Source organism: Corticium candelabrum, chromosome 16, assembly GCF_963422355.1.
Source record: "Corticium candelabrum chromosome 16, ooCorCand1.1, whole genome shotgun sequence".
Taxonomy (NCBI): domain Eukaryota; kingdom Metazoa; phylum Porifera; class Homoscleromorpha; order Homosclerophorida; family Plakinidae; genus Corticium; species Corticium candelabrum.
This window is the reverse complement of record NC_085100.1, coordinates 788,563-810,009: the sequence shown is the minus strand read 5'-3', so window position 1 is coordinate 810,009 and position 21,447 is coordinate 788,563. Positions and strand designations below refer to the sequence as shown.

At 41.1% G+C, this 21,447-nt stretch overlaps 8 protein-coding genes across 10 annotated transcripts in view; 7 read left to right on the top strand and 1 right to left on the bottom strand.

The window, feature by feature from the left end:
* LOC134192411 (titin-like) overlaps window positions 1–132 on the top strand; it is a 41,947-nt gene extending 41,815 nt beyond the window's left edge. The window contains exon 98 of the mRNA XM_062661150.1: window positions 82–132. Within this exon, the coding sequence (XP_062517134.1) occupies window positions 82–132 (51 nt within the window). The remainder of the gene's footprint in view (window positions 1–81) is intronic.
* On the top strand, window positions 48–1,231 carry LOC134192013 (uncharacterized). The gene has a single exon (XM_062660680.1). It carries the CDS (start codon window positions 678–680, stop codon window positions 1,086–1,088), a length of 411 nt encoding a protein of 136 aa, XP_062516664.1. The 5' UTR covers window positions 48–677; the 3' UTR covers window positions 1,089–1,231.
* LOC134192410 (uncharacterized protein K02A2.6-like) lies at window positions 1,091–2,834 on the top strand. Its single transcript, XM_062661149.1, has 3 exons — window positions 1,091–1,096; window positions 1,143–1,149; window positions 1,192–2,834. The coding sequence occupies exons 1-3, from the start codon at window positions 1,091–1,093 to the stop codon at window positions 2,298–2,300; spliced, it is 1,122 nt and encodes a 373-aa protein (XP_062517133.1). The 3' UTR covers window positions 2,301–2,834.
* On the top strand, window positions 2,324–3,290 carry LOC134192409 (uncharacterized protein K02A2.6-like). Its single transcript, XM_062661148.1, has 3 exons — window positions 2,324–2,451; window positions 2,505–2,634; window positions 2,691–3,290. Exons 1-3 carry the CDS (start codon window positions 2,324–2,326, stop codon window positions 3,288–3,290), a joined length of 858 nt encoding a protein of 285 aa, XP_062517132.1.
* Window positions 3,291–3,293: 3 nt separating this feature from the next.
* Window positions 3,294–4,270, top strand: LOC134192014 (uncharacterized protein K02A2.6-like). The gene has a single exon (XM_062660681.1). It carries the CDS (start codon window positions 3,363–3,365, stop codon window positions 4,110–4,112), a length of 750 nt encoding a protein of 249 aa, XP_062516665.1. The 5' UTR covers window positions 3,294–3,362; the 3' UTR covers window positions 4,113–4,270.
* A 2,702-nt stretch (window positions 4,271–6,972) lies between these two features.
* On the top strand, window positions 6,973–13,398 carry LOC134192097 (uncharacterized). Its single transcript, XM_062660787.1, has 4 exons — window positions 6,973–7,033; window positions 7,094–12,304; window positions 12,389–12,815; window positions 12,881–13,398. Exons 1-4 carry the CDS (start codon window positions 7,010–7,012, stop codon window positions 13,039–13,041), a joined length of 5,823 nt encoding a protein of 1,940 aa, XP_062516771.1. The 5' UTR covers window positions 6,973–7,009; the 3' UTR covers window positions 13,042–13,398.
* Window positions 13,399–15,355: 1,957 nt separating this feature from the next.
* Window positions 15,356–18,983, bottom strand: LOC134191997 (mortality factor 4-like protein 1). The gene is made up of 11 exons (XM_062660659.1): window positions 18,857–18,983; window positions 18,720–18,796; window positions 18,416–18,502; window positions 18,265–18,353; window positions 17,037–17,092; window positions 16,876–16,977; window positions 16,626–16,702; window positions 16,458–16,560; window positions 15,782–15,851; window positions 15,637–15,721; window positions 15,356–15,580 (listed from the first exon to the last, which is right to left on the bottom strand). Exons 1-11 carry the CDS (start codon window positions 18,929–18,931, stop codon window positions 15,496–15,498), a joined length of 906 nt encoding a protein of 301 aa, XP_062516643.1. The 5' UTR covers window positions 18,932–18,983; the 3' UTR covers window positions 15,356–15,495.
* Window positions 18,984–19,023: 40 nt separating this feature from the next.
* On the top strand, window positions 19,024–21,212 carry LOC134192195 (transmembrane protein 41A-A-like). 3 transcript variants are annotated; one of them, XM_062660897.1, is made up of 6 exons: window positions 19,024–19,047; window positions 19,111–19,155; window positions 19,214–19,376; window positions 19,560–19,688; window positions 20,403–20,541; window positions 20,608–21,212. In XM_062660897.1, exons 3-6 carry the CDS (start codon window positions 19,278–19,280, stop codon window positions 20,790–20,792), a joined length of 552 nt encoding a protein of 183 aa, XP_062516881.1. In that variant the 5' UTR covers window positions 19,024–19,047; window positions 19,111–19,155; window positions 19,214–19,277; the 3' UTR covers window positions 20,793–21,212. The 3 variants fall into 3 exon arrangements, with proteins under 3 accessions (XP_062516881.1, XP_062516879.1, XP_062516880.1); XM_062660895.1 differs by having other exon boundaries at window positions 19,527–19,688; XM_062660896.1 differs by lacking the exon at window positions 19,024–19,047 and having other exon boundaries at window positions 19,070–19,155; window positions 19,516–19,688.
* The last annotated feature ends 235 nt before the right edge of the window (window positions 21,213–21,447 follow it).

The following is a 21,447-nucleotide window of genomic DNA, read 5'->3' as shown; positions in this document are numbered from 1 at the left end:
GTAGCCTATAGCTATTTAGCATTTGACTGTTTTGATTACTTGACACTTGTGCGTCCGTTGTTATTGTGTTCATATACTAAGCTGAATAGAGTATCTAAAGGAACTCACTGTCTAAAGGACCCAGAAACATAACAAGTGGTGATGAGGATCGGATAATACTTTTGCTTGACCATGTCTGCAGAGGTACGGTTTGTAGGTTGAATTGAAGAGTTCGACAGTAACAAGGATTACTGGGTTGAATACAAGGAGCGGCTCGATCAATACTTTAAGGCAATGGTCTTGACAAGGAGAACGAAAACGAACGGAAAGTAGCGGTGTTTCTCACGGTCATTGGAGGTTCAGCGTATAAGCTGTTACGAAGCCTAGTGGTGCCAGACTTACCAGCTAGCAAGTCATATCAGGAGTTGACGGAAGCCTTGGCAAAGCACTTAGCGCCGAAGCCACTGGCAATCGCGGAGCGATTCAAGTTACGTCAACGGAATCAAAGGGAAGGTGAGTCAATCTCACAGTATATTGCAGAATTACGACGTTTAGCCGAGCACTTCGAGTTTGATGACAAGTTGGACGATCAGCTATGTGACCAGTTTGTTACTGGATTGCGGAGTGTAACCGCACAGAAGAAGCTACTCGGAGAATCGAACCTGACACTGAAAAGAGCTGTCGAGGTGGCCACGTCAATGGAAGTCGCCGATATCCAGGCTCAGCACTTGCGAGGTACTTCCATTCCAGTCAGAGATGAGTCGGAAGGATCTGTTGCATTTGTGAGAAGGAAACAAGTGACAAAGGCGAAGGGACACACCTCGGCTTGTCAGACGCCAGAGGCGTGTTATCGTTGTGGCAAGAAAGGACACCTAGCGGAAGCGTGTTGGCACAAGGACAAAGAATGTCACAAGTGCAAGAAAATGGGACACATCGCGTCTTCATGCAAGAGCAGTGCGAAGATGAGCAGTAAGCCAAGGAAACTGCCATCCAAAGCTCATCATGTTGAGCAATCAAGCGAAGCAGCGGAGGAATTTCAATTGTTTATGTTGAGCAGTCAGGCGGCACTACGCGTATTGATTACGGTTTCCGTGAATCACACCCGCTGAGTATGGAAGTGGACACAGGACCTCAATTATCCTGACTACTTACTCAGGAGCCAGATTGAAGGTTTTGGGTAAGGCAACGGTGTCTGTCAAGTACAATGGTCAGGGGTGGAGCTTCCACTAATTGTTGTGGATGGAGATGGACCATCACTTTTTGGTCGAAATTGGCTACAGGTCATACGCCTAGATTGGAGTCAATTGAAGTTGAACCGGGTTGAGACTGCCACACCTACTTTAGAGAAGCTATTGGAAGTACACGGAGAGCTATTCGAGTCTGGTGTGCGAACTCTGAAAGGATATACTGCGCATTTGGAAATCAACAAAGATGCCACTCCTCGGTTTTTCAAACCAAAGTCTGTGCCATATGCGTTACGGGGTGCCATCGAGAAAGAGTTGGATCGTCTGGAAGCGAATGGAGTACTAGAACGTGTCCATACTAGTCGGTTTGCAACACCAATAGTACCTGTTCCAAAATGTGATGGCAGCATCCGCATTTGTGGGGATTACAAGGTTACAGTTAATCCCGAGCTGTCTGTTGACCAGTATCCCTTGCCAAAGCCTGATGACATCTTCGCTACTTTGGCAGGAGGAGAAAAGTTTTTGAAAGTTGATTTGGCCAATGCCTATCAACAGGTACTACTGGATGAAGAGTCTAGAGACTTGGTGACTATCAACACGCACAGGGGTTTGTACCAGTTTACCAGATTACCTTTTGGTATTGCCAGTGCACCAGCAGTGTTCCAGAATTTGATGGACCAGATATTACAGGGAACAGAAGGAACTGGGTGCTACCTGGATGACATAATTTTCACGGGCAAGAATGATGAAGATCATCTCAAGAATTTGTCGGTTGTTTTAAGTCGACTTCAGAAGTATGGTTTGAGGCTAAAAAGAAGCAAGTGTGTATTCTTACAACCGGAGGTGGAGTTCTTAGGTTGTAGGATTGACAAGACCGGGCTCCACACATCCGATGAAAAGGTCACGGCTATCAAGCAAGCACCAACGCCAAAGAATGTCACACAATTGCGTTCATTCTTGGGATTGCTAAATTATTATGGATGCTTTTTGGCAAACTTGTCTACTCTGTGTCAGCCTCTAAATCACCTCTTTGAGGAAAGACACTCCTTGGAAGTGAACCAACCACTGCCAACGGGTTTTCCGGCAAGTGAAAGAGCAGCTAGCATCAGCAAAGGTATTGGTGCATTACAATTCTGAGCTTCCACTCAGTCTATCATGCGATGCTTCATCCTATGGAATTGGAGCTGTCATTTCACATACTTTCCCTGATGGTGCAGAGAGACCTATTGCATTTGCCTCGAGGTCATTATTGCCAGCCGAACGGAATTATTCTCAATTGGACAAGGAGGCATTGTCACTGGTGTTTGGCGTAAAGCGTTTTCACCAATACCTATATGGCAGGAAATTTGTTCTGATCACTAATCACAACCCGCTGACAACTATTCTGGGTCAGAAACAGAAGGTACCATCAATAGCAGCGGCACGGCTACAGAGGTGGGCTTTACTGTTATTCGCATACAAATACCTTAAAGTACCGAGGATCCGCACAACATGGAAATGCTGATTGCCTATCGAAGTTACCTCTAGATAACTGTGCCAGAGGAGGTGAGCTCAGCAGAAGGTAGGAAGGTGAATCTCACTCAGCTTACCGCTCTTCCTGTTACTAGCAAGGAATTAGCAAGAGAAACCAAGAAGGACCTATTGTTGTCAAAGGTTTTCAGGTATACAATGCAAGGCTGGCCTCCCACAGTAGGATCCGACTTACTACCATTTTTCCGAAAACGAGTCGAGATATCAATAGAAGATGGTTGTCTTTTATGGGGAATAAGGGCAATAATTCCCTCTAGCTTGCAAGACCAGCTCTTAGATGAACTCCATGTATCCCATATTGGAATTGTCAAAATGAAAGCATTAGCTCGACAATACATGTGGTGGCCGAAGATTGATGCTGCTATAGAGCAACAAGCAAGGTCTTGTCAGGCATGTCAAGTAACTGGAAAGTTACCTCCATGGGTAACCCCACGTTCATGGAACTGGCCAAGCAAACCATTCCAACGCATTCACGTGGATTTTACGGGACCATTTATGGGTCACATGTTTTTATTGATCATTGATGCATATTTGAAATGGCTGGAGGTTTATAGAATGTCCAGCACAACCACTGAAAGGACAATCGACGTGTTTTGAGATGTGTTTGCTCGATTTGGCATACCGGAAGTGCTTGTTTCGGACAATGGTCCACAGTTCGTTTCAGAAGAAATGGCAAGATTCCTTTTATCAATGGGAGTAGAACATATGTATTCAGCACCCTATCACCCACAATCAAATGGGGAGGCAAAGAGATCGGTACAAACGTTCAAATCAGCGATGAAATCTATGAAAGGGGGAGAAGGAACATTGTCTCAGAAGTTATCATCATTTTTGTTTCAGTATCGCAATACCCCCAATGTCACTACAGGGATCACCCCTTCAGAGTTGTTTCTGGGCAGGCGAGTTTGTACTAGGTTATCTTTACTGGCTCCGGATATTGCTGCAAGAGTCCAGAAGAAGCAAGCACAGAGCAGTTACTCTGGTGTGAATAGAAATTTTGAGGTAGGAGACCCTGTCTGGGCTAAGGCCTATGGGAAGGGTCAAGGTTGGGAGGAAGGTTTGGTAACCAAGAAGCAAGGAGGAGCAGATTATGAAGTCCTGGTTGATAAACAGTTATGGCGTCGCCATGCTGACCAGTTGAAAAAGAGGATGAAGGAAAAGATGCAAGTAGTTCCTGAACCTGCAGCCCCATCTGAATCAGCATTTTCAGAGAATGCTCCAGTAGAGTCTTCACTGGATAAAACAGTATCACCATCAGAGTCTGTCTCAGGTTTTGCCACATCTGGAAACTCGACCTCCTCTACTGAAACTCCTAGTTCAGAAATCACTCATGAAGAAACACTACCACAGGATACGCCAGTTTCACCAAGAAGAAATCCACCAAGAGAACGTAGACCTCCACAACGTTTGGATTTGTAAGAATTAGCGGGAGGGAGTGTAGTGTATTGCACTTCTACTTACTACTGATTGTTAGTAAAGGGGCGTAGCCTATAGCTATTTAGCATTTGACTGTTTTGATTACTTGACACTTGAGCGTCCGCTGTTGTTGTATTCATATACTAACCTGAATAGAGTATCTAAAGGAACTCACTGTCTAAAGGACCCAGAAACATAACAAATGTCAGCTGGATTTGGGAGCCTTTCCTCGTTTCTAGATCTCTTTGACATTTCCTCGAGGTAAGGTTCGATCTGCTCTTACTCCCCATCTGCCAACGTGTTCCATTACTAGAGCGATGAATGAAGGAGATGAAACGGTGAGATGCTGTTCATGCAGGTACTTTCCATCTTTCTGCTCTTTTCTTGGCTGCATTCCCAGGGTCAGATGTAGCATATACTTCAAGTAGTCACACCTCCATGGGTGTGTATCAATGGCACATCAAACTTGATGTTGCAACCTGAGTTGCTGTCGAAAACAATAATATCAGGCCTCTTTTCATTGTTACAATACTGATGTAGGGATCTTTCTTGTGGAGTAAGCACTCACTTCATTCTGATTTTAGTTTCTCGTGGGTACAGTAAACACAGGCCTCCACCAAGCTTGCAAGTCAAAGTGCTAAACCTGGCGGCAAAGTAGCACAGCTCTGACAACACACGTCACGCCCAATCTGGCAACTAGCAAACTACAGGCACTACTGAGGCAACTCTTCTCAATTATGTGTGTTCATCTAATTAATCAGAGCCAATGAAGAGGGTGAGGAGGCTGAACACATTGACTGGCACATTGATTGTCCACATCTAATAGCTATTTGATATCTCTTGAAAGTATGCAAAGACATCATCAAATCAACTGGCATGCTAAACTAACACCAGCGATAACACTGAACGCATGCACTGCATTCCAATTGTCCTCATTGGTCCATGTGAGATTGAGTACTTAGGCCTGGCACGTCAAGTCGTGTGCCAAACTATGAATAGGCTTGGCTTGTCAAGGCATGTGACAAACATAAATAGAACAGTCTGCGTATCTATTGATATCAACAATTTTCCGGCTTTGAACCCTGAGAGGTTTTGTTTACTTGTCGTTAATGAAATAGTCTTCAAACTTTCCTACCATTGGCTGCTAGGTACATTTTTTATCTGTGTGCCAAAGATAACAGTGAGTGAATCTTACTGCTTGGGCTCGTGTTCTCGGCTGCAAGGTAGGCTGGACTGGGATTCAGCAAGTCTTGACTGTGTGGTCTACACAGCATCATTTGACTGTATAGTCAACCTGCAATTGGAGTGTCTACACATATGGTATTAACTGTTTCTGTTATTAACTGCTAGCAATGAGGGGGTGTAGGAGGAAACACGCTGGATCTAGATTGCAGGGCATTTGAGAATGCAGCTAAAACTTTGGCTTGACTGGGAAGAAGTCAAGGTAGATTTTAGGTGTACCTAGCATGGTGACATTTACATTCCAGGAGTGTACACCATTTGCGAGTATACATGTACTGCAGACAAGCCAAAATGAAGGTAGTAGTGCTTAGCAGGCACTGGGAATATCATTCATATGATTCGATCTCTTCATCTAACGTTTATTATCCACCTTCTCCACTGTTGCTAATTGGAATTAGTCTTATGTTTATTGTAGAAGACGGTAACAGTAATGAAACTGGAACAAACTGGCTGCAGTTTAATTCAGGCATAGATTTTCTGTACAGTACAATTGCACAAGTGTAATTTGTTCAACAGTACAGCACATCACTAGACAATCAGCCAACTATACCAGAGTCACTAACGTTGAAGTCTACAAATGTAGATTTTGTATGTGCCCATGTGTCAATAATATTGGCGTTGGTGTCTACTACTGATAAAGACTGTGTGTGTGTGTGTGTGTGTGTGTGTGTGTGTGTGTGTGTGTGTGTGTGTGTGTGTGTGACACTGAAACTGCTAGCTCAATTGCATGAAACTCTCCACACAGATCAAGTATGATCTTAGAACAACGGCCAAATCAGTTTTGCTGTATTGTTTTCCTTGGGTCTCCTCATCAGAGTTTATAGCCATACAAATGCGTATGCAGACCTGCTTTTCTCATCAAAGGATCAGAATGACTGTTTGTTCAGCAGCAGCAAAGGCATCACGCTGTACATGCATTGCAAACATACATCATAATCTGAGACGTTAGCGTGATATGCCTGAACATGCAGGATATACTCAGTAATATGACTGAAACTTTCAAAAAGAACATGCTGCATGCTATATATGTATAGACAACAATTAGACACATGTTGCTTATACCTATCTCTTTGAATAACTTTAAGTATTGACCTCTCCTGTAATTGAGGTACATGAACAGTCAAATTAGAAGATTAGGACAACTGGTACTTGCCATATATTGTTGCTATGATATCTCTTCTAGAGCAGCGTTTGGGAGACACATATGGCTGAATATACAGATCCCTTCTTCTCACAAGATCTCAGACATCACCTGAACACACATGCAGCAAATTCCAATAGACAGTGGTCAGCAAATAGATCAAGACTTGTCTGGCACTCAGAGTGGAATGAGCCACTTTATGATGACGAATATGAAGCATCTCCTAGTATTCAATGGAGTGGCTATTTTGTTGGAGCTGCAACAGGTGACTACATGCACTTTGATGATGAAGAATGCTCATATGATGAGGTGCCATATGACCCTGAACCAGATAGCAGCTTCAACATCCCTTCACACAGTACATTGCAAAGGAATAGATACCACTCGTCTGGTACGCTAGAATTAGCCAACTACTAGCATGAAATTTTGAAAGTCTCAATGATTGATATATTTAGCTGCACGTGTAAACCATACAAGAAGTCGAAAACGACCAAGATGTACATCTCATCATGATTCTATGCAGAACTCAACAATGAAAAAGGTTAACCGTCTTTGTCTATGCTGAGTTTACATTTGCCTTAGTTCTATGTAATTGCATTAGGCTAAAACGCACAATGGTTTTGTCAAGAAAAGTAAAAGAAGGCAAGATGTGGAAAGTGAACACAAACAAAAGAAGACTACTGCTCTGTTCGATGAACAAGTTGAAGGTTGGTATCAGAAGGTAATGGAAAATGAAGTCTTGGCTACAGCTAGGACTGTAAATTCTGATACATTGGTGAAGTTCCGAATAGATGAGTGCCCTACATTTGGAATCCAACTGAAAAGGAGAGACAGGCTCTTGCTATTTATTGACAAAAGACAGAGTCAAGAGAATGCTCTCTTTGCTAGCCATGCACGTTTCATTGCAACCCAGAATCTTACAACAGCTGAATTGAATTCATATTTGTCTTGCCTAATGAATGAGAAGATTAGCGAATCATTGGAAGGTGTGAAGATAATAGAACAATGTCCTGCTCCATGGCAGTTCATTCTGGATTTTATTGACCTTCCCCAAGATGGAGTCCTTAGTGTTCTGAACGTTTCAAATGCTTTGGTAAAATCCTCTGTCACAAAAGATGCCAGTACCTATAAGCAATTCTTCCATCAGTTTCTGGGAAGAGCCTTTATTCCTGGGCCGCTTACTGCAGTATTAAGAAACATTATTGCAGGTTATTCCAACGAAGGTCTTGAATCAAACAAGATCCAGTCAGAATCTACTGCCCACCAGCTCATTGAGTCTTGCAAGTGTTTTGCAGAGTCCATAGCCAGCTATGCTCCAAAGGTGCTCCCAGCTGTGCTTCCTCTCATTCAGCTACTTGTTGATCATAAAATTCCTGCCTGTGACACCTTCTTTCTTATGTCCCTTCTGAAATTGGCTGTAAGTCACACTGATGATCCAGTCAACACACACTGGAGTAAGCTACAACTACTAATAACTTCATCAGAACTTCAATGCGCTGAAAGAGCTATCAATGAAGAAACAGAATCAGCCATTGCAAAGGGTTTCCTACCATGTGTGCGTACTCATGGGCCATACCCCAATGTGGATAGTTACATGGACACCTACATGCGGCTTCTCAGGGAAGACCGCATGTCTAGTGTACGCAATGCTTTAGTTGCTCTAAAGAGGGGAGCTCTTGATTCTGAAAAACTTCGGAATGTGCCCATTTTGCCTTACATAAAGACCATTGCTATTCAGATGATTCAGGCTTCAAAGTGCTTGGCTGTTGTTGTGCAAACAGAAAACAGCAATATCACTAAGTCAATGATAAGACATGCGACAAACAAACTCATGCATGGAAATTTGGTAGCTTTTATTGTTGATGGAAATTTTGATGATATTTTGTATGCAACTGTTGCAACAACTTTCAAATCATCTGACTCAGCGGTACAGTTTTCTGTTGTATTTGGCTCAGGTCCAACCTTACATTCAAGAAGCAATGAGGTAGATGGACTAACTCGTTTATTTCATGCTAACGACACATTAGCAGTTGTGAGTCCTGTTTACTATCACGCATTCAAGCCAGTGATGGTTTCTCTACAAAGACAAAGTCAAGACTTCTTACCTTTCAAAGAAGAATTCGTTTTCCTAAATTTTGAAGAACCTACAAACCATGCTGAAAAGCCTGAAGAAATGCTAAATGAAACGGCAGTCAATTTGACTGATGTGATTAAAGATGACATACAACAGTTAGATTTGAGAGAGGAAGAGAAGTTGGAAATGATGGAAAACACTACTTTTTCCAACAGCGACTCTTCTGAATACTCTATACAAATGTCTCCGTTATCCACAGAGAGTCTATCTGAAGACGAACTATACACCAGCATGCAGCAAGTTTGCAAGTTAAAAAAATCTAGTAAGTATAAGCACAGCCGATTGCCATCTTACCTGCAGAGTGGCAACATTACAATGAGTTGGCAAGGTGTGTTTCAGATGTCGTTGAAAAATCCCGACACTCCAGATCCTGGCTACTGGAAGAGCTCAGAGAAAGTTGACTTTGAAACTTTGAGGAAGACGTATAAGAGTTTACTTGATGACTCTCAATTGGATGCTGTTGAGTTAGCTCTTCACAATCGTGTAGCTATTATCCAGGGACCGCCAGGAACAGGAAAGACTCTTATAGGATTTAGACTTGCACAACTGCTACTTTCAGTGTCATCTCTCCCAGATGGTCCTATTCTGGTGCTTTCATACAAAAACCATGCTCTCAATGAATTTCTTGCTGGATGCTGCACATTTTGTAGTGATGATGAAGTTGTTCGAGTTGGTGGTCAGAAGGAGAAGCTTAGAAATACCAATGTGAGACGATTGAAAGATATATGCCCAAGTCCAAGATTGCCAAGGGTTCCAGATGAATTTTCTAGAATGAAAAGAGTTATTGAACTTGTTCCTCTCTTTGTTGAATTCATGCCAGTGAATGAACTACAGAATATGGCCACGATAAAAGACCACGCATGTCGGTTGACTTTCAGCCAGTTTGACAATGATGATCTTCGACAAAATCTGATGCATGTTATCAACACAAACCCTGCAGTGTATCGCACAGTTTGCTCATTGAAAGGTATAGCAGAGGATGAATGTCCTTTTGCTAAAATAGTTCAGGCTCTTCACAAAGTGTTGGCCAGTTGGATACCTGACGAGAAGTCTTTGGAGGTGTTACTGACTACATGTGGTGTGCAATCTCTTGACCAAAAGCCCATTTCAAGATTATCAGCAACCTACTTGATGAAGCAGCAGAAATCAACACAGGATGACATTGAAGATGTTGAGTATGAATTAACAATGGAGCTCAGAGAACGAGGCCTTGATCCCATTCATGGTGTTGAAAAGGAATACATGAGCAATGTAGTACCACTATCTGGTACACCTCCAGTGTCAAGTGAGAAAAACAAAGAAATCATCTTTGCAGTCGATTTGGCTAGATTCGAACCTTCAAAATTAACAACCAGTGACTTGTACCATACTTTGTCTCTCATCCGTCTGAAAAGGAATATGGAGCATGATGATCTAGCTCATGTGATTAAAATTCTTGCCCAGCTAAAGTGGAAAACTTCCATAAAAGCATTAAGCCGTAAAACCAAAGAACTGTCCCAGGCCTTTGCTAAAGTGGAAGAACAGCACATTTGTGACTCAGCAAACATGCTAAAGAAGGTGAAAATAGTAGGTATGACCACAGACGGAGCTGCAATCAATCACAAGTTGTTGTCCCAGCTTAAACCTGCTATAGTGATAATAGAAGAGGCAGCAGAAATCCTTGAGGTACAAGTTCTTGCAGTGCTTTCTGCTGCAGCACAACATCTTATCCTAATTGGGGATCATAAGCAGCTCCGACCTCCTGTTGAAAACTATGAACTTCAACAGAAAAATAAATTTGATGTTTCATTGTTAGAAAGGCTTGTAAACAACAATCACCCACATGTCTCCCTGACCCATCAAGGAAGAATGTTGCCCGTGTTTATCCCATTGCTTGAGCCTATCTACAACGATCTGCAAACAAATTCTGAGGCTATCAAGAATAATCAGCCAGCAGCATGTTTTACCAAGCCAATGTATTTTTGGTCACATGCATATCCAGAAACCAGAATAGGGACAAGTTTTTGCAATAAAGATGAAGCCAACATGCTTTTCAACATGATTCTATGGTGTATACTGCAAAATGAACAACATCGGATTCATCCATCAAAGATAACTGTCATAGCAATGTATGCAGCTCAGGTTAAATTCATTAGGAAGTTAGTGAAAGATTTCGAAGACAATCACATTGATCTTGCTAACCAGTTGTTAGATAGTGGTCAAACAAGGAGAAGAAATGGTAAAAAGCAAAAAAGAAGTGAGGAAACAGATGAGTCCTCTCGTCCATTGATTCGAGTCTGCACAGTTGACCAATACCAGGGTGACGAGAACGAATACATATTTGTATCTCTTGTTCGTTCAAATGTTGATGGTGCAATTGGCCATGTTAAGATTCAAAATCGAATGTGTGTTAGTTGTTCAAGATCAAGATCAGGACTGTATGTCTTTGGCAATGCCGACTGTTTTCACAAAGCAAAGAATAATGCTCACTGGCATCATGCACTCAAATATTTTAAAGAACAAGATTGTTTGGGCAACTCTGTTCCACTTCGGTGTCCTCGACATCCATCATTTACATTTAAGGTCAGTCAGCCAGAAGACTTAAAGATTCGATATCACAATCAACGAGTCTTCCTGCCTACATCATGCAAGGAACAATGTGGTCAACTGATGAAATGTGGAGAGCACCGATGCTTGGAACTGTGCCACCCACATCTGGGAGATGAAAAGTGCATGGTTTCGGTTGATGTAGTTCTTAGCTGTGGTCATCCACACACTTGCCACTGCTGGCAATCTACTGTTCCTTTACAATGGAATTTCAGATGTGAAAAACAGTGTGAGAGGACCATTAACTGTCCACGTCAGCATCAGTGCCCTCGAACATGTGGAGAACGTTGCCCTACCTTCAGCGAGTGCAAGATATGTGAGAGACTTGAACTAGATCGACGTCAGCGTGAGGCTCAAAGAAAGGAAGCAGTGGCAAAAAAGATTCAGAAAGCTATTGCAACAGAGAAAGAGCAGTTGCAAGGAGATGAACGACACTGTTCTGTAACGCTCTTAGAGCAAGCTGACGACCTTGAATTGCAATTCAAGATAAAAACTGTTGAGAATATTGTATTTAGTTGTAAAGGAGAATCAGACAACTCAACGCAAAATTCTGAACTGAAGTTGGTCTGCTGCTGGGAAATAACCAACCTTACACAAGTGCGTAAGTTTATAAATGTGCACCAGCGAATGTTGAAGCAGCGGCGGCAGCACCAGGCTCATTTTCAACACCCATATATGGCATTAGTTGTCCCCAGTACATGTGATGTCAATCAATTTATTAGAAGTGTCGCAGACCATGGTGTTATGGCAACAAATACTTCATTTGGTCAAGGGATCTTTCTCACTCATAGTCCTGGACTTTCTTGCTTTCTTGATGGTGCTGGTCCATATGAGAAAGCCAGCACTTTAACTGACCAACCACTTTTGACACTCATTATTTGTCAAGTGGCTCTTGGACGCCGAATAAACAGACGACCAAAATCAACAGATTTGATGGCATTGTCTGGTGACATCAGTGAATGGGGTCATTGGCCAGTACGCACACCACAGAGGTCACACAATGAATCTGGCTCAGAAGGACACAATGTTGTTCAAGTTGTGGCAACTGACCAAGTCTTACCAGCCTACATAGCTTGTTGCAAAAGAGTTGAGGTGGGTGTCAGTATGTTACATTATTGTTGTAGTAGTTGTTATTGTGTGCATTGGTAAGTACTCATTATTCTACACTTCTTTCAGAATCTCTCTACCCTTGAGGATCTAGCTTGCAAAACAGGAAGAACACAGTCAAAGATGCTGTGCAAGTCAGAGGTGATTACAGATGATTCTGAATGTGAAAAGCACTTCAGCATTGTTGAATCCAATTTTTTACGACCATTAATACTCTCAAGTGGCAGACGATCATGGGAAGTCATACAAGCAGAATACATTGTCAACCCCAAACTGCTAACTGATTATAAGAATACCAAAATGCAGTTCAAAGCTGCAGGCAAACCAGTACATGAACGATATGGATTCCATGGGACAACTACATGTGCAATAAAAACAATATTTCAACAAGGATTCAAGATTGGTGGCAAGGATATCGAGTGTAAAAATGGAGCATGTTATGGTAAGGGTGTGTATTTGGCAAAAACTCCTCTTATTTCAAAGGACTACAGCAGAGGTGAGACTACCTGTGTAACAGCCCAGCTTATGTTTCGTTATTTCATTCTTATCTGCCTTATGCAGGACACAATGAAATGATAATGGCAAAATATTTGGCTGGTAACCATACAGCACATCAGCATGACTCTAACAGCAGTGAATTTGACTCTTACATGGATGTCAACATAGTGGTTGCTTTTCAATCAGAACAAGTTTTGCCTTTGTATAGAGTCACGTTTAAATAATCACCTCAACATTGGGCACTCTGAACTGCACAGGCAACCAGACAATCATTTAGCGGACTGTAGAACTGAGTGCACGTAGTGGTATAACAACTCAGAGTAATAGCGTTGTTGTTGTCAGTTGTTGCTGCTGTTGTTGGTTGCTGCTGTTGGTGTTGCTGCTGCTGTTGTTGCTTGTGTTTGTTGCTGCTGTTGTTGTTGTTGCTCTCGATGATGATGATGTTGCTGCTCGTGTTACACTGATTCAAAGTAGCATAAACAAAGCAATCAGAATAGCAAAGCACAGTAACCGTTGTGCACTGCACTGTATTGAAATTGTAGTGCATATATTATACATTTATAAAAGTAATGATACCCATGCAATTTTTGAAATTATAATCACCCTAATGACACCGCAGCATAAATTCGCTTACAAAGTAATACTTTAGAACGAAATAATCAAGGATAGAACAGGATCATGAATCTGATAATTCAATGTCCCATGACAGATCTAGAATGAGGACTATCTAAGTACATACGCATTCCTAGCTTTCATCAATACACACAGAAGACCAAAAACACAAAACAGAATGGTCTAGCTAGCTATAGTTGGACACCATACCACAATTGCCTGTGTTCTAGCTAAATTTAGACACATCATTCTCATATACCCACAGAATGAGACCACGAGCACAGCTACTCGACACACATGTACAATCAAAATAATGACAATACATAATCAGACCACACTTGCAACCCCAGAAGAGTGCTGTTTCTAAGAGTTCGCGCGCTCTCTGGTCTGGAAGTTAGAGGCTACTCTTGGTGTAGCATCACACCCAGGCCCTCTTGCACAAGAGGGCCTGGGTATGAGGCTACTCTTGGTGCCTCATTATGTAATTAGAGTAGACTCCAGACAAAGGCAGAGGGGCCCACTGGTTACTCTACCACACACAGCTACAAGATGTAACTTAATTAACAGTGTCTAGGCACCCTTCTACAAGGTATACATTACAGTACTACTAGTCCTTTTATTGATCAGACCATCCATGAAGCAATGTCTGCATTCCATTTGGCAACTACTCAGTTAAACTCAAATCCAGAATGAAAAGAAATCGAAAACACCACCACTTAAGAAACGTGCCCCATTGTGGTTCTCCTAGCTATAAAGCAATCAAATGTTGTTATCTTGAACACTTGACAAACTTGCCATCATTGACTTCTTTGTGTCACAGGTTGAAGACTATGTCAGTCCATCGTTTATACATGTATAGTTTTAAAGAGATGACAATGTGACACAACTTTGCCATCAACTGAGTATGTACTACTAGCCACACACACATTGATATCACCTCGAAAAAAGGTATCATTTGCTTGTCTAATAACTTACTTTTTGAGCGACCACATTCTACTACAGTGAGAACATGTAGACTATTAGTCTGCAACTAACACGAAAAGGAACAACGAATACTGCGCTCCTGTAACACTGATGGACGGTATTTGGCTGGGCTATCACGTGCAATTTCACTTGTAGAATTTCTCCCTAACTTCTCCTGCGACTGGTCGAGTGAATGTCATAATGGCACACCAGCACCACCATTCAACTCCTGTACTCTTGATAACTAAACCAACATCTATATACTAACAACACCATCACCCAGCTGCAGCACACCACAGTTCTGAACATTCGCAAAAATCGATAGGTAAACTTCGTATTCTACCCAAAATGATGTAAGAAAATCATATCCCGTACTAAGAAAGCAAGCAATGTCAATGCAATTCATTGCCTTCAATTGCTCCAAAACAACAATCAGTAATCAAGGCAAGCTGTGAACACAAATTATCTCATATTCTTGTTCTTCTTCATGTTGATCCAAACAACTGACAACATGCACACACAGAACAGAAATCAAATGTATATGTTGCAACATGACAATACAACTGTCTCTCTTCCAATTAGTAAAATTGTTGATTGATTTGAGAAGCTGAAACCCTTAAAATTTCAACTGGCATAGAAACCCAACATCTGACCACACTGCAAGTAATTTTGCGCCCACGTACTTTACCAATTACAGAATTCTAGTACGAATCAATCAAGCTATTGGTTAGCAAAAAGTTCCATGGTGTAAACGTGTTATGTTCCTATGACATGATTTAGAATAAAGCAAACTTGGAAGGTCGCGGATGGGAAACGTGAAACGTTCGCTTTGGAATTCCCACGTAATGAGATGTTTCAAGTGAGAAAAATATTGCATAAATTAATGCGAGAATGGTCCAATAGAGGCTCTGCCGCCACATAGATAATCAGCTGCAGCTCCTAATAACTACTAAATACTGTAAATTGCCAATCACTCAAATAGGAATTATTGCACTTTACATCATACAGATGAACAGTTGAAGCAAACTAGAAAGTCTCCAACTGGCACTGTCTGTTCAACTATAATGTGTATGCATTACATCATCAACATACCAAACTATACACTATCCAGCAGCCTTTCTGCAGTAGTCTGGTGACGCAACTTCGTACTGTCGTTTAAACATCTCATCTACATTGGTCTGCATGTATCTAACAATATTATGCTTAGAATTTATACAACATCAACAAGACAAACAACTGCTTACTGCAAAAGACTGCGAACATGGGAGAGAAGAACAGTCATGTCATCTTCATCTACAGATGTGTAAGCCAATATGGATCCTAACCGAACTAACAAACAAGACAAGTCTTGTGACACTTATCATTGCTGTTCACATGAAGACAACATACCAAAGAGTCTTAGTAAGTGTTCAGCTCCATAAATACTAGACATCGGTTTGTCCTCGTGTGAAGAACGTAACTACAAAAAATGACTCTAAAAGCAATTCTTCTGTAGCTGTACCAGCCTAACTGACCAATCAATTCATTTGATAAACCGCTTTACCTGCCAAACTATTCAATTATCAATTCATTCTGTCATTCTGTCTGTCTGTATGTGTGTATGCATGAAAGCCTAGCTGGAGGTTTTCTTTTTTCCTTGTTACTCTAGCTTCTTTACTGCAACAACTTAGATTGTTATTGTTTTAGAAGTCGTAACAACTCTCAATAATAAAAAGTATGCATGACCAAATGTTTGTCTGTCTGACTGTCCGTCCATTTGTCAATCTTCTTGTTTGCCTGTGCAGCCATCTGTCCATCTGCCTCTTCTCTGTCTGCTTTTGATTCAAATGTACGCACAATTCTAACATTCAGGTACAGTGCCCTGAACAAAACACAATAGTATACCCAGTATACCTACCTACTGTCGTTCTACATGTACAGTCATCTGTCACATCTACAAGCTAGAACACTGAATAAACATAGACTGAATATGTGCACACACAACAATGCCATACAAAATACCACTGACACAAACTTCTACAACAGACGAATGCGGTCTGTTTCTCTGCCCAATCTTGCAGCTGACCTCAGTATACTGCAGTCGTTCAAACTTGTACAACAACTGAGCTCCCAACAGCACATTAAAGTACTCCTTGATCCCACGAGCTATCTCCTTGGCAGCTCCTTCTCTGTCAAAACAAAAGCAATGCACGTCAATAACATCAAACCAATGGCACTCAAAGTCCACTCCAACTTTTCCTTGTTTGTCTGTTTCTCTACAAAATCTTTCAAAATTTTGTCAACAGGTAATGGACTGGGAAGCTTGACAAGCTACAAAGAAACATAAAGAACAGAGTCTATTATGTAATTACTACATGAACTGATAAAGACAAGCAACTACAAGTAAAACAACACACACACACACACACACACACACACACACACACACACACACACACACACACACACACACACAACTTCATAACTTTCATCTTGCCTCTCACCTGTTTCTGTCTAGCTATCAGATCCCAATCATCAACAAGACATTGCTTCAACTCGTTTGGTATAAACACATGAACTTCTGGTCGACACTGAAACTGCTCTTGCTATAAACATGCAGCAGTGTACTACCGTTTTGTCAAAACAAACACAAAGTGGCACACACAGTCTCTATTGTAGCATCCAATTTCCCTTTTTTCTTTCGAGACAAACCATCAGCATCTGCAAAAGAAAAACTGCAGTAATTCATAATACAGTAAAAGTCGATCTCATTATGACAACAGACGTCATTTCTAAGTTTCATGCATTTTCAGTTGCCGTACATTAACAGTGATTATACCATGGTCACATGATGTGTGACCAGTACGAAGCACATATCTAGATGATGTATACAGCATATTGCCCAGCAAGTGTGTCCAGTTAATATTGCACTCTCACTTATATAAACATCACGTGACCATGGTATAAATTACTTATCATATGATTAGCATGCTATATAGCTTTTATCAGCACTTGGAGAGAGGTTATAGACCTTGGCTTCACCTAAAGCAATAACCCTGCCCTGTGCTTTTAAATTCATATAGCACACTATAACCTATTTCAGCTATAAGCCATAACAAACAGGATTTCATAAAAGACTTAGCGAGTAATGTACTCAAAGGGCTTGACTTGTTATTGGTTTGCGGCAGACTGCGTGAGTATGTATGTGGATCACTGGATACGTCATACGTAGACTCACTATGTTTAGTATGTCCTGCCATGTTTCAGGAATGTGTCACACCCTTACATGTAGTACAGGCCAACCATGGAGCAGTATTTGCGTTTAGTCGTGCATGCCATCATGCATGGCAACCAGAGACAATGGATCATCCCCAATCACAACAGCCAACACATTTTGCCAGGTTAGTGTAATTCACGGTTAGGGTTAGGGTTAGAGATTAGAGTTAGGGTTACATCACCAGGTCTTGTCAGAAATAAACAACAGAACTTACCTGTCTGCATCTGCTAATGCAAAATTAATCGCTTGTTTGGCTTGGCTTACAACAGTTACACGGGAACCTAACATTATGTGACCAGTAGCAACATGTATGTCTTGTCTATGAGACCAGTAGCTACATGTATGTTGCGTCTATGATATCTCTTGTTTCTTTGACGATTACAGACCATGTTTAATTGTTAGCAGTTTTACCAACACTGAACAGCGGTCACATGAAATGACAGTCACTTTGTATGATTTTAGATAGATTTTGAAATTAACACGCTTAGAAGCAAAATGGCATCTAAATTCATAATAATTAGCAACAATATTCTATTCTGGTTTTCAGAAGGCTCATAGCTGTGGAAGCAAGGGTGTAAATATAGCTTTAGTAATAACAGAAGTTAACAATACTTACCAGTACTCTTGATGCCTGCCACTGATCCTGATGCTTTTGCCACAGTCACTTCTAGTTTCCTCTTCCCTCTTCCCTTCCCTTCCTTCATGCTGTCCAATGCATCAAGACAACAGTTGACACGGTTAGATTTCATTCCAGTGAAGTGACGTACAGATGTTGCTGCTTGAGCTCTTTCTGCTTCTGAAGATTTGCATCAGTGTATTTGAGTATCCTGCCCTCGGGCACCCATTCATCCCAACTGAAAGACACTCACATCAACACTTTTTCCATTGAAAGTTGAGAGTTTGTCTAGTCCGTTCATTTATTTGTCTGTTAACTTTAAAAGAAAATTCGAAACACTAAATGGCAACACAAAACTAAACTCCCTGTCTGTCTGTCTGTCCACCTGTTTTTGCCGTCCCTCCCTTTCAAGTCTGTCGTTCTGTTTGTCTGTCTGTCCTAAGCAAAACTCATACCTTTTATTCCATCCATTGTAATGAATCTGGTACTTCAAAGTCTTATCTTTCTCTTTAGCAACTGGTGTCTTCAGGCACTGAGAACACACAGAGACCGCATCACCTAATAAGGCCTCACCGTAAAGAACTTTCTTTACCTTTGCCTCGTAAATTAGAGGTCCATGAAAGCAAAGGACTTTCTCTCCCTCATGAAATTTCAATTTAAAAGGCATTGACTGCTAACTGGCGCGCCACAAACTTACTTGCGTCGAATGCGCATGTTCGAGAAAGCGTGTGTGCGCACACAACAATCTGGAAACCGAAACAGGCTTTGAAATTTACCTGCAATGTCTCTTGGAATTGTTTCAAGTGTAATTTGCGTGTTCACGATTTTCTTATTTGCTACTTCTAGTTTGTATTTGTTTTCTAAATCGCTGCCAAACTTGGAAAAGACTCAGTAGGCTGCCAAACTCCTGGTCGTTTTCTAATCTTAGAGTTTTTGTTTATCTGTTTAGTGTCGACGTCACTCTCAAGTTTCCTTCGAATTTGGATGAACTTGGTGTTCTAGCGAAGACTCTCATGTTATATGAAGTGGAACATCGATGGCGTGTATTCTTTCTGTTTTGTCTTGCCTATCTCTACAAGCAGACTTTTGCTATTCCTGGCTCAGCCTTACTGGTATGCCTGGCGTGTGGTGTGTGTGTGTATGTGTGTGTGTGTGTGTGTGTGTGTGTCTGTCTGTCTGTCTGTCTGTCTGTCTGTCTGTCTGTCTGTCTGTCTGTACGCATTTGTGTAGGCTTTATCACATAGGAATTAGTGTTCTTGCAGAACGTGCTAGCCGGTGCCTTATTTGGACTGCAGTTTGCTTTTCCATTGGTTTGTTTCTTGACTGCTGCTGGTGCCACTTGCTGCTACACTTTGTCAAGACTGTTTGGCATTAGCATCATCAACTATTTCTTCAAGAAACATTTCGAATCATTTCAATCAAAGGTAACTTTATCTCTAAGTACACTTTTATGATGGTATGGTGAGGAATGAACACCGTCATAGGATGATTTTTGGTTACTGGCATTTTGAATCAGACTAAAATTTGAATAGACTATGTATCATAGTAGTACAGTGATAAACATAGATAGAAAAAGGCCATCTTAGTGACTTGCTAGCCAGTGAAACTTCCATAATTTTGTTGTGTGGTTAAAATAAGCCTTTAGATTGTTGTTGTGTGCATATATTCCACGGTAGACCGAATACAGAAACTAAACTAGAAAAACCCTATTTTGTTGCCATCGTAATTGTGATAAGGTTTACATATGTGACACTCAATCTTGGATGAATTGTTGTGATGCTCAGCTACTTGTTTTGCTGCTGTACAGTAGCTTAATTGGAGTTGTTGGTCTGTGTCTGTTAATGTGCCACATAGCAGAGACTAAAATTTGAGATGCACAGAGTCAACAGCAATGTGCTATTGTGCTACACATCAACAAAAACAAGCTTTGGTTTGCTGATGTGTAACACTAGGGTGCTTATACTGTTTGTATGCAATTCAACATGAAACTAGCCTTTCATAACTTTTAGAGATAGTTCATAGCTCATAAACAATAGTGTGTTTACTGGCGTTGGCAGTGTAAGGATCCCCGTGTTGTGTAAGGTGGCTTTGTAATTTGTTTAATGGTATCAACGTGATCTTCATTGCTCTTTTGTTAGGTGTCTGAAAATAACGATGGTCTCTTTTTCTTCTTGCTGTTTCTACGACTCTTTCCTATGACTCCCAATTGGTTGATCAATATTGCATCACCATTAGTTGGTGTTCCGATTCATTTGTTCTTCTTGTCAGTATTTATAGGTATACATCATGTTCTTACACTAATATGGCTTAGCTGTATGTTTGTGTGTTTATTTCGACATTTAGGTTTAATGCCATACAACTTCTTATGCTGTCAAGCTGGAGTTGTCCTCAGTCAACTTACATCTCTAGGGGATTTATTTAGTTGGAAGGTGGTTATACAGTTAGCTGTAGGAGCTTTGGCATCCTTGATACCAGGACTGTATTTTAGAAGGCGAAATAGTGTCATGATTGAGAGTAAATCAGAATGAAATGGTTCTGGGGATACAAATGTACATTGCAAATAAGTACATATTGTGTGATGATTCAAGTGGAAACGTGGACTTTGTTCTGCTTGTCAATTGGGATTACAGAAGCAGGTTACCAATAATTGTGTTGATGAAAGATGTTGGTGAGTGGGAAATCATTTCGAAGACTGTCCCTGCATATGAAGTGGACAGGCATGTGTTGTCTCGTCTATTTCTTAAAGATGGGCAGCAAACATCAAGAGACAGACTTAGCTATAGTAAAACCAGCAAAGAGGTACCAGGTAATCATGTGGGTAGAAGAGAATGCCATGTTCTCCTAGAAATAAACGCAAATACCACACAACAAGAGAACTCGCCTGATGTACTGTACAGGAGAGACGCTTGAATGTATTACAGGCTAGTTGTCATATTCAATTGCTGAAACGTGAGCATAAGCTGGTTGACTGGTTATCAAGTGTGCATTGTTTATATATTGCATACACACTAAACGCAAAATCTTTAATTAATGCTTACAAAAGTAACCTTGTGATATAATTTAGTTTTTGGCTAGTTTTAATTGGTGTACAATGAATCATAAAATTTAATGTACAGAAGTCATTAGATAGACTGACTCGTAGCCAGCAATGTTTGTACTGTAAGTTCAATCACTACTGTCCTA

What these genes read in the sequence shown, in the direction of transcription:
- LOC134192013 (XM_062660680.1), top strand. Translation starts at nt 678, where the DNA reads ATGGAAGTCGCCGATATCCAGGCTCAGCACTTGCGAGGTACTTCCATT.
- LOC134192409 (XM_062661148.1), top strand. Translation starts at nt 2,324, where the DNA reads ATGCTTCATCCTATGGAATTGGAGCTGTCATTTCACATACTTTCCCTG. An exon ending in ATTCTCAATTGGACAAGGAG is followed by an intron (nt 2,452 to 2,504) that starts GCATTGTCACTG and finishes CCTATATGGCAG; the next exon opens with GAAATTTGTTCTGATCACTA. An exon ending in TCGCATACAAATACCTTAAA is followed by an intron (nt 2,635 to 2,690) that starts GTACCGAGGATC and finishes AGTTACCTCTAG; the next exon opens with ATAACTGTGCCAGAGGAGGT.
- LOC134192014 (XM_062660681.1), top strand. Translation starts at nt 3,363, where the DNA reads ATGGCAAGATTCCTTTTATCAATGGGAGTAGAACATATGTATTCAGCA.
- LOC134192097 (XM_062660787.1), top strand. Translation starts at nt 7,010, where the DNA reads ATGCAGAACTCAACAATGAAAAAG. An exon ending in AGAACTCAACAATGAAAAAG is followed by an intron (nt 7,034 to 7,093) that starts GTTAACCGTCTT and finishes TAATTGCATTAG; the next exon opens with GCTAAAACGCACAATGGTTT. An exon ending in CTTGTTGCAAAAGAGTTGAG is followed by an intron (nt 12,305 to 12,388) that starts GTGGGTGTCAGT and finishes CACTTCTTTCAG; the next exon opens with AATCTCTCTACCCTTGAGGA.
- LOC134191997 (XM_062660659.1), bottom strand. Translation starts at nt 18,931, where the DNA reads ATGCCTTTTAAATTGAAATTTCATGAGGGAGAGAAAGTCCTTTGCTTT. An exon ending in CTCTAATTTACGAGGCAAAG is followed by an intron (nt 18,797 to 18,856) that starts GTAAAGAAAGTT and finishes GTGTGTTCTCAG; the next exon opens with TGCCTGAAGACACCAGTTGC. An exon ending in TGATAGCTAGACAGAAACAG is followed by an intron (nt 16,703 to 16,875) that starts GTGAGAGGCAAG and finishes GTTTCTTTGTAG; the next exon opens with CTTGTCAAGCTTCCCAGTCC.
- LOC134192195 (XM_062660895.1), top strand. Translation starts at nt 19,278, where the DNA reads ATGTTATATGAAGTGGAACATCGATGGCGTGTATTCTTTCTGTTTTGT. An exon ending in TCGAATCATTTCAATCAAAG is followed by an intron (nt 19,689 to 20,402) that starts GTAACTTTATCT and finishes CTCTTTTGTTAG; the next exon opens with GTGTCTGAAAATAACGATGG. An exon ending in CTTCTTGTCAGTATTTATAG is followed by an intron (nt 20,542 to 20,607) that starts GTATACATCATG and finishes TTCGACATTTAG; the next exon opens with GTTTAATGCCATACAACTTC.